This window comes from Oryx dammah, unplaced genomic scaffold (genome assembly GCF_014754425.2).
Source record: "Oryx dammah isolate SB20612 unplaced genomic scaffold, SCBI_Odam_1.1 HiC_scaffold_14, whole genome shotgun sequence".
NCBI classification, from domain to species: Eukaryota; Metazoa; Chordata; class Mammalia; order Artiodactyla; family Bovidae; genus Oryx; species Oryx dammah.
In genome coordinates this window covers 40,512,034-40,531,098 of record NW_024070198.1, presented here as the reverse complement: position 1 = coordinate 40,531,098, position 19,065 = coordinate 40,512,034, and the positions used below count along the sequence as shown (strand labels likewise).

The 19,065-nt window shown below is 39.0% G+C and overlaps 1 protein-coding gene across 4 annotated transcripts in view; it reads left to right on the top strand.

Moving 5' to 3' along the window:
• Nucleotides 1-19,065, top strand: part of ATE1 (arginyltransferase 1) — a 165,213-nt gene that overhangs the window by 111,154 nt on the left and 34,994 nt on the right. For all 4 annotated transcript variants that reach the window (XM_040254903.1, XM_040254905.1, XM_040254906.1 and 1 more), the window contains exon 11: nucleotides 7,355-7,475. In XM_040254903.1, coding sequence (XP_040110837.1) covers nucleotides 7,355-7,475 — 121 coding nt within the window. The remainder of the gene's footprint in view (nucleotides 1-7,354; nucleotides 7,476-19,065) is intronic.

Sequence of the window (19,065 nt, the reverse complement as noted above, 5' to 3'; positions counted from 1 at the left end):
CGTAGGGCTGCCTCGGCTGTGTCTTGGGTTTAGCCTGTACTCTGCCTCCAATAGGGAGGATGGGAATGCAAATACTCCGTTTTAAACTGCTATACTTAAAATGGATAGCCAGCCAGGACCTTCTGTATAGCACAGGGACCTGCTTAATGTTATGTGGCAGCCTTTATGGGAGGGGAGCTTGGGGGAGAATGGATACATGGATATGTATGGCTGAGTCCCTTTGCGGTCCACCTGAAACCGTCATGGCATTGTTCATTGCCCATGTGGTTCAGTCACTTAGTTGTGTCCAGCTCTTTGCAACCCCATGGACTGCAGCACGCCAGGCCTCTGTGTCCTTCACCATCTCCCACAGTTTGTCCGAGTTCATGTTCATTGCGTTGGTGATGCCGTCCAGCCATCTTACCCTCTGATGCCTTTTTCTCCTTCTGCATTTGGTCTTTCCCAGCTTCAGGGACTTTTCCAGTTCAGTTCACTTCAGTCACTCAGTTGTGTCTGACTCTCTGCGACCCCATGGACTGCAGCACACCAGACTTCCCTGTCCATCACCAACTCCTGGAGTTTACTCAAACTCGTGTCCGTTGAGTCTGTGATGCCATGCAACCATCTCATCCTCTGTCCCCTTCTCCTCCTGCCTTTAATCTTGCCCAGCATCAGGGTCATTTCAAATGAGTCAGCTCTTTGCATCAGATGGCCAAAGTATTGGAGTTTCAGCTTTAGCATCAGTCCTTCCAATGAATATTCATGACTGATTTCCTTTAGGATGAACTGGTTGGATCTCCTTGCTGTCCAAAGGACTTTCAGAAATCTTCTCCAACACCACAGTTTGAAGGCATCGATTCTTTGGCGTTCTGCCTCTATAGTCCAGCTTTCACAGCCATACATGACTACTGGGAAGACCATAGCCTTGACTATATGGAACTTTGTCGGCAGAGTAATGTCTCTGCTTGTCAACACACTGTCTAGGTTTGTCATCATTTTCCTGCCAAGAAGCAATCAGTCGTCTTCTGATTTCATGGCTGCAGTCACCATCCACGGTGATTTTGGAGCCCAAGAAGAGGACATTTGTCACCACTTCCACCTTTTCCCCTTCTATTTGCCATGCAGTAATGGGGTCGGATGCCATGATCTTAGCTTTTTTAATATTTAATCTTAAGCCAGCTCTTTCATTCTCCTCCTTCACCCTCATCAAAAGGCTCTTTTCATCCTCATCAGCCATATTCCAGTATAAAATAAAAACTTTAAAAATAGTAAAATATTGTCAGTAGATTTTGTGGTTGCTGGGACTTTTGGGGAGAGGAAGTGGCGAGCAACTGCCAATGGGTACAGGGTTTCTTTTTGGAATGATGAAAATATTATGGAATTAGATAGTAGTGGGGGCTTCCCTGGTGGCTCAGATGGTAAAGAATCCGCTTGCAATGTGGGAGACATGGGTTTGATCCCTGGGTTGGGAAGATCCCCTGGAGGAGGGCATGGCAACCCACTTCAGTATTCTTGCCTGGAGAATCCCTATGAACAGAGGAGCCTGGCGGGCTACAGTCCATGGGGTTGCAAAGAGTCAGACACGACTGAGTGACTAAGCACATAGTACAATGTTATGGATACTCTAAAAACTGCACTTTAAAAGGGTAGATTTTTATGGCTTGTGAATACATATCAGTAAAAATGCTGCAGAAAGTTGTCAGGGCTTACTGGAACCATGTTTCTGTTTTTGTTTTTATGCTTCTCTTTCAGCTAATTAATGTAACTGTTGCCTTTGAAAATTCAGATTTCTAACTATAGCTTAACTGAGGGAAAAATCTCATGTTATTGACTGGGTTTTCATTAGAAGTTAAAGTATTTTAATCTATTTTAAAACATCTTTGCTGAAATTGTTAATGATTGTGAAATCAAAATTTTCTAAATATACCTTTTATGTGCTCTTTACCCATATTCACTATTATTCAGTAAGATATGATAGATGTTTTTAACCTCTGGCTATCAAGTGAATGTAATTTTTAGGCCAAAATTCTGACTATTATATTTTTGTAAACTAAGATATTTGACATATAATTTATTTTGTGATTCTGTAATAGTGTAGCAAATTAGATCAGCATGATAAAACGTTCTTCACACTATAGTCTAGAGCATGGAAGTAAAAAGAATGTCCATTCATTCCATTAACCAAAACCCAAAATTGTGTGCTGTCCTCTTCCAGAAGAACCAATTATTTTTAATAGAAATGGATCAAGAAATGTTTTTCCCCCTTGTGTTTTAGATTTGACTTTGGCATTTCCTCGAGTTTTAATCTGTGCCACCTAGTAAAGTTGATTGAAATACTATAACAGTATCTTACTTTTTTCTTTTTCTCAGGGGGGAGGTGTAGTATCATTTGTGTTTTAACAAATAGTCTATGTAGTTTTCTTTTAATAAAATAAAGTCATTGAATCCCAGTTGTGCTCCAAGTAGAATGCCCTCTTCTCTGGCGGCTCACACTGCAGGGCCACCTTGTTTGCTTGCTTTCTAGTGCTGACACAATGCCAGTTTGTGGACTGCTCCAGAAGTTATAAATCACAGTTTGCTGAACTTATTTCTCTTTGAGGACTTTGGATTGGGTAATTACCCCTCACAAGAAGTGTTTAATAAAGAAAACCATGCATTTCCTTGTCTGTGTTGAGGCTTTTTAGCAGACAGCTCTTGCCTTTTCCAGGCTTCTTGTCTTGAACTGCATCATCCTCTCCTGTAACCTTTGCTCTTAGGGACCCTTGCTTGGTAAGATTTCATGTGGTGCTGTCCTTGTTGACTGGGGTTGTTTTGGGGTGGAGGGGGTTGGGGGAGGAGTAGGGGTAAGGAGAAATCTTGAGTTCATCTTCTTACCTGTAGATCAAACGGAAAGGGTGTTCTAAAAAATTGTAAGATAAGCCCTGTCAGACCAATTACATTTTCAAAATTTTGAGTACTTTAGAAAATCCGTGGTAACTCAGATTTCTTATTTACAGAAAGTCAGCACCCTAGGAGAAGATTAATCTGCTTTTGCCTCATTGTTCCAATATGAATGAATGTACTTAGAGGTTGATTAAATATTTTTCCTTCTGACCATGGGGAAGTATGTCCAAATCCTTAAGTAATTGCATTCTTAATACAGACCTTTCTCATTTTCTTACACTAGCTGGAAAGTCAGGGCAGCTTTCAAGCCTCTGCATTTTCCATTTGTGTGATGGCAACTTTAGATTGAACTTTAAGCAGTTCAGTCACGTAACTCTCTACTGTCTTAAGTTTAGAAAGCATAACATTTCAAAGTGGTTTATTTCATAAAATTCTTGGCATTCTTTGATGGCTTGAGACAATATTTGAAACACTGAAATAAGCCTGTACTTAGGAGAAAAATAATGTTTTTACCTAATCTAAAATTTTGATTTTAAATAATCAGAAGTTACAATGTATACATTTATGGCTTTTCAGTGAGATAACCTGAGTATTTAAAGAGTTAAAAATAAAATATCTATTATAAGCAAGTGTTGCCTTAAAAGAACATTGTAAAAATTTAGGAACTTTGGACAGTTGTGCCTGATCACACTTAATACATTCTTATGTGTGCTTTATCTTTCTCCAGGTCAGTAACTCCCAGTAGACTGTGAATTATCTAGAGATGTGCCAATTTGTTCATCTTTTTGTTCCCAGCATCTGGTGCCTGTCACAAAGTCAGGAGTCATTTAGCATTCATTGACTGAATATTTTTTATTGTCAGCATCATTGTTAAATCCAGGCACTGGGTTCAGGTGGCTGCTATTGAATCAGCATATCTGCATGGAATATGTCTGTTTTTGTCTTAAAGACTCACAGTTGATGGCTGATTTCCCCCTAGAATTTCATCTGTGCATCTTAGTCAGCATTTAGTTCTGCCTTAAATTAGAAAATGGTGTCATTTGTATATTTTGGGTTTCTTTTTTTCTTGTTTCTTTTTTAACTTAGAATGATATATTTTCCTCTTACTAGGAATTCTCTTGGGGTTCTCTTTTATATTGTGCCATCACAATAGGCAAGATATACCATCCATTTTTATTAGTTTCCTTATTCATATTGGTGGTCTTTTGTACTAAACAATCCTCGAATAATTAAGCAAGAAGAACTAGGAAATTGTGCAAATGAAGAACAATAAGAGGGGATTATTTCTACCAGATATTATATTAAAATATAATATAGAACTTTAATATTTAAAACTATATGGCCCTGGTATATGAGTACACAGACAAGTATAACAGAATAAGTGGAAAGTCCAGAAAGAGATTTAAATATAATTGGAAATTCAGTACGTTATCAAAGACATTTTAAATTCTAAATCATCAGGGAAAATGATAATTATTTAAAAAATGCTCTTGAGGCCACTTGGTAAACATCTGAAAGAAATTAGGTTGAATTGTCTTCTACCTTACACCAGAATAAATTCCAGGTGGAGCATAAATGTAAATGTAAAATTGTGAAACCATAAAAGTACTAGAGAAAAACCATGAAAATGTTTTTATAGTCTTGGAATGATAGAGGCCTTTTTATTTATATTACAAAACCCAGATGCCATTTAAAAGAAAATTATACATTTGACCATTTACTAGATTTCTGCATGACAGAAGAGCATAGCACACACAGTCAAAAGACAAAGGTGGAAAATACAACATAGTTAACAAATGAAGGGTTAATTTCCTTAATATATAAAGAGTTTTTTGATTTCTAGGACCGTAAATCTAACAACAAAATGAGCCAGCTTTATAGAGAAGGAAATACCAATTCCTTTAAACATGTGGAATGATTCATAATGCAAATTAAAACCGCAGTGAAATGCCACTTCTCATATTGGCAGATATGGAAAGTTTCAATAGTACACTGTTGATAAGGATATGGGGAAATTAGCACTTGCATGCATACCATTGCTGATGGAAGTATAAGTCAACACAACTTCTGTGGGAAATCGTTTTGTGCTATAAAACTTAAAACCCTTATACCCAGCAATTCCAATTCAAGGAATTTATCCTGGACATAGGCAGAGATAATGTGTTTATAAGAATGGTTATGCCACTTTGAACCAACAATGTTCAAGTTCTAGATGATCCAGAACCTTGACAGAACTTGGTCTTCTAAATATTGTAGTGGGAATTGTGGTGAGCCATTGCAGTGGGAATTCAGTGGAATCTTATTGTAGTTTTGAGTTGCATTTCTGGTAACTGATGTAAGATTTCTTAGACATTCATATATCTTTGGCAAAATGTTTAAGTCTTTTTGCCTTTTAAAAAACTTGGATTGTTCTTATTAATGACTTGTTAAATTCTTTATATGTGTGGATACAAATATGTTGTCTATACAAGTTTTGTTAATATTTTCCCCAATCTTTGGCTTGCCTATTTATTAATAAGTTTTTGAAGGCGGTATAATTTTGATGCAATCGAATTCATCAGTTTTTTCTTTTATACTTATTATAAGCTTTTTGTGCAAGGAATCTTTGTGTACTCCAAAGTCAAGAAAAGTTCATCCTTTTAAAAAAATTTCTTTAGCTTATATGTTCGGCTCCCCCCTAGTGCCAGTAGGTTCTCGAAATAGTCTATAAGCAAAAAAGGGAAGGGGGCAGCTCTAGAACCACTGCTGTAGACTGCTGTCTAGTGTTCACATTTGTTCACGTGGACAGTGCTGCGTCATACTGTCCCTCCACAATAAAACTGTGAATTGGTGGAGAGAATGACATTACTTTTGATAAGGTAGGTATCAATTGAATAACTGGCTTTACTGTACTTCCTAAGTATATCATTAATTCATTTCTAAATAACCATGTGTTATGAATTTTAATATCAGGTGAGTGTGTCCACCTGGACCTGCCCTGTCTGGGTGACCTTTACTGCTCTGAGGCAGTAAGGCATCAGCAATACTGTGAACACTGCAGGAAGATCAGAATCAGAGACCTGAGTCTGGTCTTCATACTCTCTGCCTTCTGTCCTAGCCAGCAAGCATTCCCATTTCATCTAGAATAAAGTCTAGAACATGATTTCTGAAGCTGATCCACGACCTACCTTTCTATTTCTGCAGCTCTCTGTTTCCCAGCGTTATATTTGTTTAGATTGTTGTCATTCCTTTTCAGCCTGTCCCAGACTTAGCCAGTCAATCTAAGTCCCCATTAAAACTTCATATCCTCCTTGAATTCTCTTCCAACATCTCAAAAGCAGTAATTAATCTGTTTGTGTACATTTTATGTATAATCTCTCCATTATCTTACAGACTGCTGAGTGTTTTGAATGCTGGGAGGGTGTGGTGTTCATTTTAAATCTAAGTTATAGAGCACCTTTCTGACTCAAAGCTGTGTAACAGTGTGTGCCCTTAGCAGCAGTAGTCTTTGTCATGAGGTTTGCACTAGGTAGTGTTTTTCAGACTCTGAGCTTGTGACCCATTTGCTGTTTATGAAAGCAGTTTTGGTGGTTAAATGGTCCAAGAGCATCATTTTTTAAAAAAAAATGAAATAGAATAGAAAACAGAGGATTACATAACATGGGTAAGCATTATATAGTAAAAGATTTGTTCCTATTAATGGTTTTATATTTTCATATAGGTTTACTCTAGGTTATAATGTAAAATGTATTTCTTGCTATGGGCTGTAGTTAAAAAAAATGGAAAACCAATGTTTAGATTTAACCTCTATGATGAATTTTGAATGTTAAAATTTAGAGAAGAGATGTTTGGAATTTTAATTAACTTTAATATTTCTGAAAATTTTGACTGAATGATTTCATATAATTTGTACTATCCTCTGTTAATTGGCTACCAAACTACCCTTAAAGGAATGATTTTTTTTTTTCTTTAGTATCTGTTATATAGTCTATTTATGAGTCTCATGGAAGCATGTTGACCAGACAGTACTTTTCAGTGCATTAGAATGGTATCAGTATTATCAGCTGAGCTTATGAATTTAAGAATTTTGACTAAGGGTAGTGAAATTCTACTTTGGAAAATAAATTTATTTCATGTATAAACCGGATGCTCTCAAATACAAAATGTCACTTATCAACTAGCACTTGTATCCACTTGAATTTGGAAGTGGGTATTCTTAGCAGTCAACTCAGCAGGAATCATATATTTATCCCAAAAGAAAGTAGAAATTCAGATCTTCTGAGTCAACACAGGCATCCCAAAGGGTGATACATGAGTTTGAGAGCCTTCAAATGTGCATTCTTGAGCTAGGAAAACAATTACTAATAGGGTTGTTTAGTGTTTACAGTAAAGCTGTTCCTGGTTGACTTCATTTAAACTTGTGAGTAATACTTCCCCTGGAATTCTGGAGCCTTGCGACTAGGAAGTCACCGTGTTAGTGATGTCAGTGCCTTTTTTCTTCACTTCTCTTTAGGGTCAGTACAGACCGTCAGATTTGCTGTGTCCTGAGACGTATGTTTGGGTTCCCATTGAGCAATGCCTGCCTTCACTTGAGAAATCCAAGTACTGCCGTTTCAACCAGGACCCGGAAGCAGGTATGTTTGAAATGGAGCTCAGCCAGAAATCACTGGCTCTGTTTCAGTCCTCATGTGTGACTGTGGCCCTTGATGGGGTCCAATAACTTTTGATATAAACATTACAGAGAGTGTGTGAGTGCCTGTGCACAGACATGTGTGTGTGTGTTTCTAAAATAAGAGACACTACATGTGCGTACATACACAAAGCAGTCAAACATTCACAGTCATGGTTTTGCAAAGAAATGCAGAAGCCTCCTGTGCTTGTGCTGCTTACTGACCCAGCTTCTTCCATTTTGGTTAGTTTTCACGTGCTTTGAGGCCTGACACCATTATCCATTACTTTGACCACTATCACAGTGCGTATGAATTGTTCACTGGATTATTTAGCCAGTGTCAAGAAGATAGAAGTATTGCCCAGTTGGACTGAATATCATTGTGGAATGGTTTCACAGGGGCCCAGGCAGCTGCGATGGTTTTTGTGATGATACTTTCTTGACTTCTTGCCATCTTTGGTGGGTCTTCTTTTCTGTCCTTTCTTCTTACTCCTGCCCAGAATAACCCCAGCCGTATTTTCTCTCTCAATATTCTCCTTTGGATACTGTGCACTGGTAGCAGGTAAAGTCACTAAGAGTACAGCCCGGGAGCCAAACTTCCTGTTTTCTCACCTAACTCCATCATCAGCTGGTAAACTGGGTATTCTTCAGGAATTTCATCATCTCTCTGGCCCCAGATTCCTGGCCTTCACAATCAAGATAATAAGATCTTTCATATTGGACTGTAATAGAGATTAAAACAGTCACATTGAGAACAAAGCCCCCCTCTTGTTGTGTTGGTGATTGTTAGGCCAATTAACATGCCTCATCCTGTGTATGCCACATGCTGCTTCTGCGTTTGCCTTTTTTTGCCCTGAAGCCTCTCTCAGAGAAAAGATATGGAGGTCTGTTCACTTCCGGGTTCTGAGTACCACCTCCCGTTCACAGCAGTTCCCCTCCCCACAGCCCTCCCTACCCTCGCTGTGTGTTCGCTGTGGTCGTGATGCTCTCTTGCTCTGTGATGGATCCATTCAGTTGCTGTCTGTGTCTTCCCCCCCGACTGAAGTTCCCAGATATTTCAGTGTGTGCTTCATTGACCTTTCTGTCAATATAGCCCACCAGAGGAGATGCCCTGTGCTTACTTCTTAAAAATACACACATGTTCCCACTAGCCACCTGTGGTCTAGTCTAAGTTTAGGGAAAAAGAAGGAAAGAGAAATGGAGAGAGAGGTCAGGGGAAAAGAAGAAAGTAATTGGATGAAATAAATATAAAGATAGAGGACAAGGAGAGAAATGCAGTCTTTTTTTTTAATTTACATACTAGGTTTCATTAAAAAAATCGATTTATGTACCCGTGTATTTTGTTAACTCGTGGAAAAAGCTGTTATAAATTCAAGAGTGGGCACTTCTTACACAAGAACAGCTGGAGGGACCCATTTGCTAGGCACCATACGGTTAGCTCCGTGTTTTCTAGACGTTTAGTTTTGTGGAGCACCCAAAGCTTTGTAGTTCCTTCAGCTTAAATTACTGATCAGAATTTCATTCTAAGTTCTACCTCATTGATGAAATAGATTTGTTGCTTAAAAACAAATGTACTGAATTTGTCAATTAGTTTTGGAATCAGGCTCAAAATAAAAGCCAATAGTATTTTAGAGGAAAGCATATACAGCTGACCCTTGAACAACCCAGGGGCAGGCACCAGCCCTCCACCCAGTTGAAAATCCACATATAACTTAGACTTGGTCCTTTCTATCTGCATTCTTGGATTTAACCAACCTTGAATTGTGTTGTACTTCAGTATTGAAAAAATTCTGAGTGTACGTGGACTCAAGAAGTTCAAACCCATGTTGTTCAAAGTCAACTGTACTTAACCACTCTATCCTCTTATAAAAAATTTTTCCCTATCTTTTCTCAAGGGCAGGTCAGAGCCAGTCTCTGTGGTGAAAATTGCTGACCATCTTAATGCGTTGTTTCATGTTTACATGTAAAAATTTGTCTTTATAAATTCCTTCCAACTGAATAATAGTATCATCTTAAATTGGTTCTGACTCCCAAACTCATGACACAACTTCACCTTCCCTTTTTCTCTCTTGATCTATTCTAAAGACTGTTTCTCTTCTTACATATACTTGGGAGGTTAAAGCAGTCAAAAGGCTCTCCCTGTTCTATAAAATTGAAAAGGTGACTGAATGATTTCTGTGTACCAAATGGACAATCAAATATAATGATTCATTCATGTCAGTATATTTTGAATTCATTTTCCAAAGTAAGCACCGATAAACATTTCATGGCAAAGAAAATGTAAAGTCTCACATATGCGGGTTTGTCACGTGATATGTACTGTACCCTGGTGAGTGAGGAATATACAGCATGTTCCTTTCCTGTAATCTGAGTTCCATTTCTATGGTAGTAGCTTCAGCTCTTAATATTCACTCTTTAGGATTCATTCACAAAAGTTAGAAGAGTTAATTTCTTTGATAGTAGTGCTTCAAAGAAAATGAAGATCCTTTTCCATATGCCGAATCTTTGGGACTTTCTGAAGAACACTGTATAATTTTATCAGTATTGAATATCACAGTCCAGACACTATTTGAAATCAGACTTATAACCTGTGGTTTTAGGAAATTAAAATGCAGTTACATGCTGGAATGTATTGAGCATGCTGTGAAACATGGTCATTTGAGATTTAAATGGCAATCTGTGAAAAACTGCTCTCTTCTCTGGAGCCAGCTTTACTTTTACATGACCCAAACCTTGACTCAGAAAATACAGAGCTAAACATGGGCAATATTGTTGGTCGGCGTGGAGCTTTTTTCGCTAAAATCTTGTTCCCCCTTTGAGCTGTTTCAGTAAAGTTCTCTGCAAAAGGCACAGCTGATCACCATGGGTGTCTGAGGGACAGTCTTTGGCTACAAGTGCATCAGTGGCTACTTGCAAGAAAAATTGCATTTCCTCAACTCTGAATTGCTGAGAATGTCTGGAAATTCTGTTCTTCCCTGCCCTCAACCCACCCTCCTCCAACCCCACACGTTTTGGGGATTTGGGTTCTTTGGTTATCTGCTCAGCTAAGAAGCCTACTCATTGATAAAAACCTATTGTATTCACTGCTTTACAGTACCGTGGGGGGAGGGGCTGGCAAAGTAAAGTAACTTGGAAAATTTTTAAGAGGTTCTTTTGTTCATAAATAGATCTCTGTCTCCTCTAAACAAGGAATTTCCAAAGTTCCTCAAATGATTTTTAAGTAAACATGGTAGGTTGTTTTAAATTAATAGTTGGATATGTATAGACCAGAATTTTTGCATCATAGTTACCTGTTACTTTTTTGGATTAACTTACTTTTAAAAATGTTTACTGGAAACACTAGTAGAAAAATTGTTCAAATGCATAAAACCACTACTAAGAAGGAAAATAAAATGATCCATAGTATAGCAACAATCATTGTTAATTTTTTTATGATCTTCTGATCTTTTTTTTTTCTGTGTACTTAGCTATTTGTATTTAAAAAAAAAAACAAATCATGCTTCACACTTTTATTTTAGTTATTCTTAATACTTTGTGTTGCTTCTTACTTTTAGTAAAAACCACTTGACCACTAATATGGTTGATGATTCACCAAACAGATGCCGCTGCTTTCGTGATAGACAGTATCTAACACAGATACTTCACAAGCATCACTGAAAGAGTCAACCAAGTGGTTTGGAGTCGGTTTGAGAACCATGATAAGCTGTGATTTGATTTGATTCTTAATGTTGCAGAGTATTGTACTGCCAACTGAAAATTGGCATTTGCCAACTGCCTCTACAAGGATTAAGTTACAAAATTCTGTAGCCACTGACTTTCAACACTCCTGAAAGGAGTTCAGGATCAGGAATGAGGCATTCTGTGCTCTACGAAAAATGGGCAGAACAGGCTTTTCAGATAGTTAGATATTTTTAGGAGAATATTTTTATGATCCCAATGGAGCCCAATTTTTGCATCTCCTCAAATCTAGAAAAGCACTAAAATCAGTAACAGAGACATCTCCTCATTGCGACTAGCAACAAACCTCTACAAGATGTGTGCTTGACTGTGCATACCCCTTTCACTAGAATCACACCTACTACTGACCGCTCCCCAACCTCTCTGAGATACTGTCTCTTGGGCTGTATTCCTTGTTTTGCCCCGAATAAAACTTAACTCACAGCTCTGACGTTGTGCTTTTTTTCCCCTCAGTTGAGAGTACTATTTTTGTTGGTAGTAAAATCCTTTTGGTTCCAGATTTATTAAAAAAATTAAAACTTTATTGAGCATATGCTTTTTCCCAAGCACTATTCTACTCTGTGTTTCCCTGTTACCTTATTTTATGCTCAGAACGTAACTGAATGCTTCACCACTGACCCCTCGGATATTATTACAAAAATGATGTCTTTTAATCAGAAATATAATTTGAATTCAAATGTTACAGTGTAATATTTGTATAAGTACTTTCTGTATTTCAGAGGTGCTGATGAGAATCAGCTTTATTTCTCTTTCCACTTATAGTTACAGAAGCATATATTTTATCACAGATTAGCTTTCACTCTCTTTTTTTGTACACGTTTTGAAATATTTGCAAGAAATTTCTTAATTTTTCTATAAGGTAACTAGTAAATTATTAGGATATCAAATTTAAATTTACCATAAAAAATAATAGCACGTAATTCTGCATTTATGCAGAATTAAATTCTTAGCGCATTTATGCAGAATTAAATTCTTAGCGCATTTATGCATTTAGCCAGGTTAGAGAATTTCTAGGACACCTAAAGTCTTCCCAGCACTGCCAGAAATCTAAACTAGTACAAGAAGCTTTTTCCTAATTTGATCCCCATCCCCTGAAACTCAGAGCCTCCAGATTTTATGTTGTTTCATTTGTCTCTTTTCTGTCTTTACTCCATCCCCCTTTTTCCCTGGCACCTTTTCTATCTATAGCTCTGCAGTTTCTGTCATGTATGCCCATAGGAAAAAGCAAGTCCCCCTCTGACTTTCTTTGTGTGTGAAGTTGCCAGGTTCAGAAACAGCTCAGGCTCATACCAGCTTGCTTGTTTCCTCCAAGCCTGATATCACGTCCTGAATGTTGTGCTTATGGTCCCTCGAGGATGTACCTCAGCTGGAAAACAATGCCTGTGAAAAAGCAAATGTACTGAAACTTCCTAGGGTCCCTAAAAATGTGCTGCAGTGATAACTTATAGTTAAGTAGACAGTGGCTTTCTAAATCATTTTAGATTTGGAATTAAGTTGTTATTCTTATCATTCTCCTCTGGGTAAAATTTTTTCAAGTTCAGATTTCACAATAAACTGTGGAAAATTCTGAAAGAGATGGGAATACCAGACCACCTGACCTGCCTCCTGAGAAACCTGTATGCAGGTCAGGAAGCAACAGTTAGAACTGGACATGGAACATCAGACTGGTTCCAAATAGGAAAAGGAGTACGTCAAGGCTGTATATTGTCACCCTGCTTATTTAACTTATATGTGGAGTACATCATGAGAAACGCTGGGCTGGAAGAAGCACAAGCTAGAATCAAGATTGCCGGGAGAAATATCAATTACCTCAGATATGCAGATGATACCACCCTTATGGCAGAAAGTGAAGAGGAACTAAAAAGCCTCTTGATGAAAGTGAAAGAGGAGAGTGAAAAAGTTGGCTTAAAGCTTAACATTCAGAAAACGAAGATCATGGCATCCGGTCCCATCACTTCATGGGAAATAGATGGGGAAACAGTGGAAACAGTGTCAGACTTTATCTTTTTGGACTCCAAAATCACTGCAGATGGTGACTGCAGCCATGAAATTAAAAGACGTTTACTCCTTGGAAGAACAGTTACGACCAACCTAGATAGCATATTCAAAAGCAGAGACGTTACTTTGCCAACTAAGGTCCGTCTAGTCAAGGCTATGGTTTTTCCAGTGGTCATGTATGGATGTGAGAGTTGGACTGTGAAGAAGGCTGAGCACCGAAGAATTGATGCTTTTGAACTGTGGTGTTAGAGAAGACTCTTGAGAGTCCCTTGGACTGCAAGGAGATCCAACCAGTCCATTCTGCAGGAGATCAGCCCTGGGTGTTCTTTGGAAGGAATGATGCTAAAGCTGCAACTCCAGTACTTTGGCCACCTCACGCGAAGAGTTGACTCACTGGACAAGACTCTGATGCTGGGAGGGATTGGGGGCAGGAGGAGAAGGGGACGACAGAGGATGAGATGGCTGGATGGCATCACCGACTTGATGGACGTGAGTCTGAGTGAACTCCGGGAGTTGGTGATGGACAGGGAGGCCTGGTGTGCTGCAGTTCATGGGGTTGCAAAGAGTTGGACACGACTGAACGACTGAACTGAACTGAACTGAACTGAACTACCCATTTGAAGTTGCAAAATGAATAATGTTGATTGTTGGATAATTGAAAAAGTGAAAGTGAAAGTCGCTCAGTCATGTCTGACTCTTTGTGACCCCATGGACTATACAGTCCATGAAATTCTCTAGGCCAGAATACTGGAGTGAGTAGCCTTTCCCTTCTCCAGGGGATCTTTCCAGCCCAAGGATTGAACCCAGGTCTCCTGCATTGCAGGCAGATTCTTTACCAGCTGAGCCACAAGGGAATCCCTGTTAGGTACTTAATAAGCATAAATTCTTTGTTGCCAGTAAAGACGGTGCTGTTAGATGTAGCCAGCTGGAGATAGAATTTATTGTTGCCTACTACATGTCATAAAGAACCGTGTAAGCAGCCATGTGTTAGTCACTCAGTTGTGTCCGATTCTTTGTGACCCGGTGGACTGTAGCCTGTCAGGTTTCTCTGTCCATGGAATTCTCTAGGCAAGAATACTGGAACGGGTAGCCATTTCCTTCTCCAGGGATTCTTCCTGACCCGGGGATCAAACCCGGGTCTCCTGCATTGCCAGCAGATTCTTGATTGTTTGAGCCACCAGGGAAGCCCCTTAAAGAAATCAGGCATCAAACCAAGAAAATATCTTTGGAAATTTGGCTCTTATATTTGGTGAATCTGCGGAATGTGTTTTGATGTGGAAAATGTAGAAAGTTACGTTCTCCTAATTTTTTCCAGTTTATCCCCTTCCACTTAAATATATCACTTTATTATTAGTGTATTTTCCCACTTAACTCCTTTTCAAAGATATGCCTTCTTTATTCAAATGTTAGTATAGCACTAACATGACTCCTGATTTAAAAATTAGAAGCTACATTTCCCTAGTTTGCATGATCTTTTAATGAGGACACTTAAGGAGCAAAACAAGTCTTTCCTGCAATATTTATGCATAAGAGTAAAGTATTATAGTGTTTTAATATTTGCATTTTCTATTAAAATGTGAAGCCAAGACTCATTAAGGTAAAATTCAACAGTTGTAAACGACTGTTCTCATTTTTAAGAGCGTTTTTTAAAAGCCAGTCTTACAGAGAAATTTTTAAAATACTGTTTTACAAATTTTTACCAGCCAGTCTTTACTCAATAAGGCATGTAAGTGTGAGCAGTAAGTCAGTGAAAATTGTTAGAGCCTTGGCCAGAGGGAAACTGAAATACGTCTGAAAAGGTTTGAAAAGCAGACTTAAAATTTCAATTTAGCTATTAAGGAAGTATTTCTCTGATTTCTTTCTTTTTGCTTATGTAATAGAAATCATTTTTAAAATAATCCTTTTGATAGTCACCTAGTTTTCAATATATAATTCTATAATAATAAAAATTATTTCAGTATAATTTTAAAAGGGCTTAAAAATATCATGATACTTCAGAATATAAATGCTAGTGGTTCTAATGTGTGACACCTTGCTATGCTATTTTGTTTATTGTTTGAATGAAAACTGACATTTTTTGTATCATGAAGGGATTGTCCAATATGTCAGTTAAAGAATAAAAATAAAGCCCATACCTGCTGTTTAAATGCTGGATGAACTGTATTCTGTTGACTGAGACATCTTCAAGTTTTAGTCCTTTATTTTAGATACCACTAAGAAACAATGTTGCCAATTAGACTGTGACTCCATGAATTATAAGATGCATTTGGTTTTCAGAAACATTAGAATGTGTAAAAATGTGTATCTTAACAGAGGAAATGGGATTCAGTCTGTGCCCTCTAGTAGCTGACAAAGCCGTGGAGTGTCAAGGAGGCTTGTTTCTAGCTGTTAGGGAGCTTTGTGGCATCTTAATTCTAGATATTAGATATGTTATACATGGAGTATACACACATACCAGAGTTGGAAGATGTTGATATCAGGTGCTTTTGTATAAAAATAAGTTTATTGTCACTGGTGATAATAGAGTTCTTTTAATACTCTCATCTAGGTACTTTAGAAAATTATTGAAATGCTGTAAGCACTGCCCATCTCCATACATTCTGGTTGTAAACAAATTTAGAAACAAATTTTTAAACTTTGTTTGATGTTGGAAAGCAGCAATGAAAGGAGAGAATTTAAAAACTTTGCTTAGCCAGGAAATTTAGTGATCTCTGACAATTAATGGAATCCTTAAAGATTAAATAAGTAAAGAAAGGGCAAACGATGATATCCCAGAATGTCATCAGCCCTAAAATCATTTGCAGTTGACTGAACACCTTCCTGCCTTGCGCATTATCGGTGAATACTCTGCCTTGTGGAGCCTGCATCATGTGATACTCAATCCAGTGCCTGTTGGCTGTTGGAGAAACTGACCCAAATGGCAAGTGTAGCAGCCTGAATTTCTGAAATCATTCATACCCAACTTCAGTGTGAGAAGGAGTCTCTGCATTTGCCTGCAAGGTACTTTTAAACTGTTTAGATTCTGTTTTGTGGATGTTTAATATACATTCTCTCTGCAGAAAAATAAGCAAGCTGTAACGTGAAGGTATGAAGAGGTCTGTTTATTTTATGAATGTTCTTTCATGTGATGCTGGCAAAATGTTTTTAATGTAAACATGGAAACTGGGGTAGAATTCCTGTTCTTGTAAGAAATGTATTTTCCTAGTTGCCATTCATTTGAAATAGACCTCATTTAGAGCAGACTTGACTTGTTCATGCTTCTGTGGCGTGTTCACCAATAATAAAATAAAATTTGCTGAAAATAGGAAAGACAGTTTTGACACATAGGGAAAGAATAAAGTTACCTGCCTCCTAGCACAGTAAGAAAACAGGAATAGAAATCGGAGCGCTTCTAGTGCTAAAGAGAGAGACTGTCTTAGTCTGATTTCTTTCCAGAAGCAGATCCGACACATGGGTTTGCACTCAGATGATTCATTTGAGAAATTGTCTTAGAGAACGGGAGTAGAGGACTAGAGAGAGTGAACTAGGGAAGGAGGGAAAGGCTAGTAGGTTCTGTTACTGTGTGAGCTACCACTTTAAGGACTGGACGTCAGTCCTTCTGAGAGCCCTTCTGGTACGTGTCTCAGAGTTGGCCACCTGAGGGATCGAGGCCTGTCCCCTGGCTGATGGTTGTCTCATTGGGTGTTAACGCATCTGCACTTTCAGTTTGTACTTGTACAAATACAGAGCGGGCTTCTGTGGCCCAACAGGCTGCTGTCTCTGAAAGACAGAAAGCTAGAGACAGACCTTTTGTCCTTCATGGAACTACACGCCACAGTTGTAGTGTGAGTCAGGTGAGGCCAAGGGCTGTAAGAGGCAATCCTCAGAGAGGTCCGTGTGGGACACTGAAAGATGCAGAAGGAGGTGACATGTCTCTGATGTCAGCTGAACATGCCAGGTACATTAGAGCAGAGAGAGTAAGGACCACAAACAAGTATTGAGTCCGGTGTTGTGCTTTATGACTGGGTGTAAATGACTCATCCTGGCCCTCAGGAATTTAGCAAAGGAGACTGCAGCTGTTTTGGTAAAATGAAAAAAATAGTATATTGGGGGTAATGGATGATGCAGTTAGTTAACATAGCAGGGTCTTCAGCTCCGATTTGGACAGGGGGTGGGAGATGGAACACTAATTGATGAAGTGATCTAAGTTAGAATTTTAAAAGGAACAGAATCCAAGAGCTCTAGGCAAAGAAGAACATATTTAGAAGATCTGAGGAGCAGAGGGCACTGCTAGAGTTGAGATGGCCATGGGCTTCGAGCAAGGAGAGGAAGCTGCCAGTGCAGGACTCTGTGAATCATTATCCGGAGTTCAGCTTTTTCTCCTGAAAACACTGGAAGGCCATGAAAGGGTTTTCAGCCCTGAGTGACATCAACAGAGTGTCATTTCTACTTCACAAGTGGAGAATGAATGGGACTTGGTGAAGATTGGAGGTAGGAAGACCAACCAGAATGGTTTTGCATATAGCACTTTAAGCAAAAGGTGTTGGTGGCTGAGAGAGGGTGGGAATGGTTGGTAATAGAGAGGGAGAGAGAGACTAGCAAAGCTCTTCAAAAGTGGAATGTACAGGACTGGCTGGTTCATTGTTGATGATGATGGGGAGGGGAGAAAGTTGTCAAGAGAGTTATGGGTTCTGACAGGAACTGGGTTCATGTTGACTTCATTTCTGAAGTGAGAAGCATGAAGTTGAGCAGATTTTTCACAGAAGGAAAAGAATAATCGGTTTTACTTTGGACCTGATAAATTAAAGGTGTTTGTAGACATCCAGTAGAGGTGTCGGGAGGTGCCAGCCCAAATCTTCCTCACTGTTGTGATCAGAAGATTGAAATTCCACCATAGTTTTAGGTGCAGCCAAGCAGTTTGAGATAGTGAACTTACTCAGATGGCTCATCGGTAAAGAATTCGCCTGCCAACACAGGTTTGCTCCCTGGGTTGGGAAGATCCCTTGGAGAAGGAAATGGCAATCCACTCCAGTATTCTTGCCTGGAGAATCCCATGGACAGAGGGGCCTGATGGGCCCTGAGATCTCAAAGAATCAGACGCAGCCGAGCATGCACGCATGCATGCACCCTAGGCCACTGTTAGAAATGTCCTTTTACATTGTGACATAATACACATTTCCTTAACACCTGTTTGCCTTCTGTATCTCTGTCTCTCTTACACACACGCACACATACACACACACACGGCTGAAACAAAAATATGCTGAACAATATGCATCCTTTCTCATTTGATGCTCTGTAGCATTTTGTTTTTAAGTTTTTTAAATCTTTATTGACTTTGTTATAATACTGCTTCTGTTCTATGTTTTGGTCCTTTAGCCAAGAGGCATGTGGGATCCCAGCTCCCTGACCAGGGATCAGACCCATACCCTCTGCATTTGAAGGCAAAGTCTTAACCATTGGACAGCCAGGGAAGTCCCACATTTTTAATTTGTAGTTTTTTTCATGCTCTAGGAAATGCCATTCACAGTCCATTACATTGATTCCGTAACTGTAAATGCCACTCAAAATTTGAAAAACACTATTCTGGGAGAACCAAAAGATGGAGGGGCCTAGGTGTCACTCCATCTCTGCTACCAGTCTGGCAAATCCCATGGGCGGAGGATCCTGGTGGGCTGCAGTCCATGGGGTCCCTAAGAGTCGGACACGACTGAGTGACTTCACTTTCACTTTTCACTTTCCTGCATTGGAGAAGGAAATGGCAACCCACTCCAGTGTTCTTGCCTGGAGAATCCCAGAGACGGGGGAGCCTGGTGGGCTGCCATCTATGGGGTCGCACA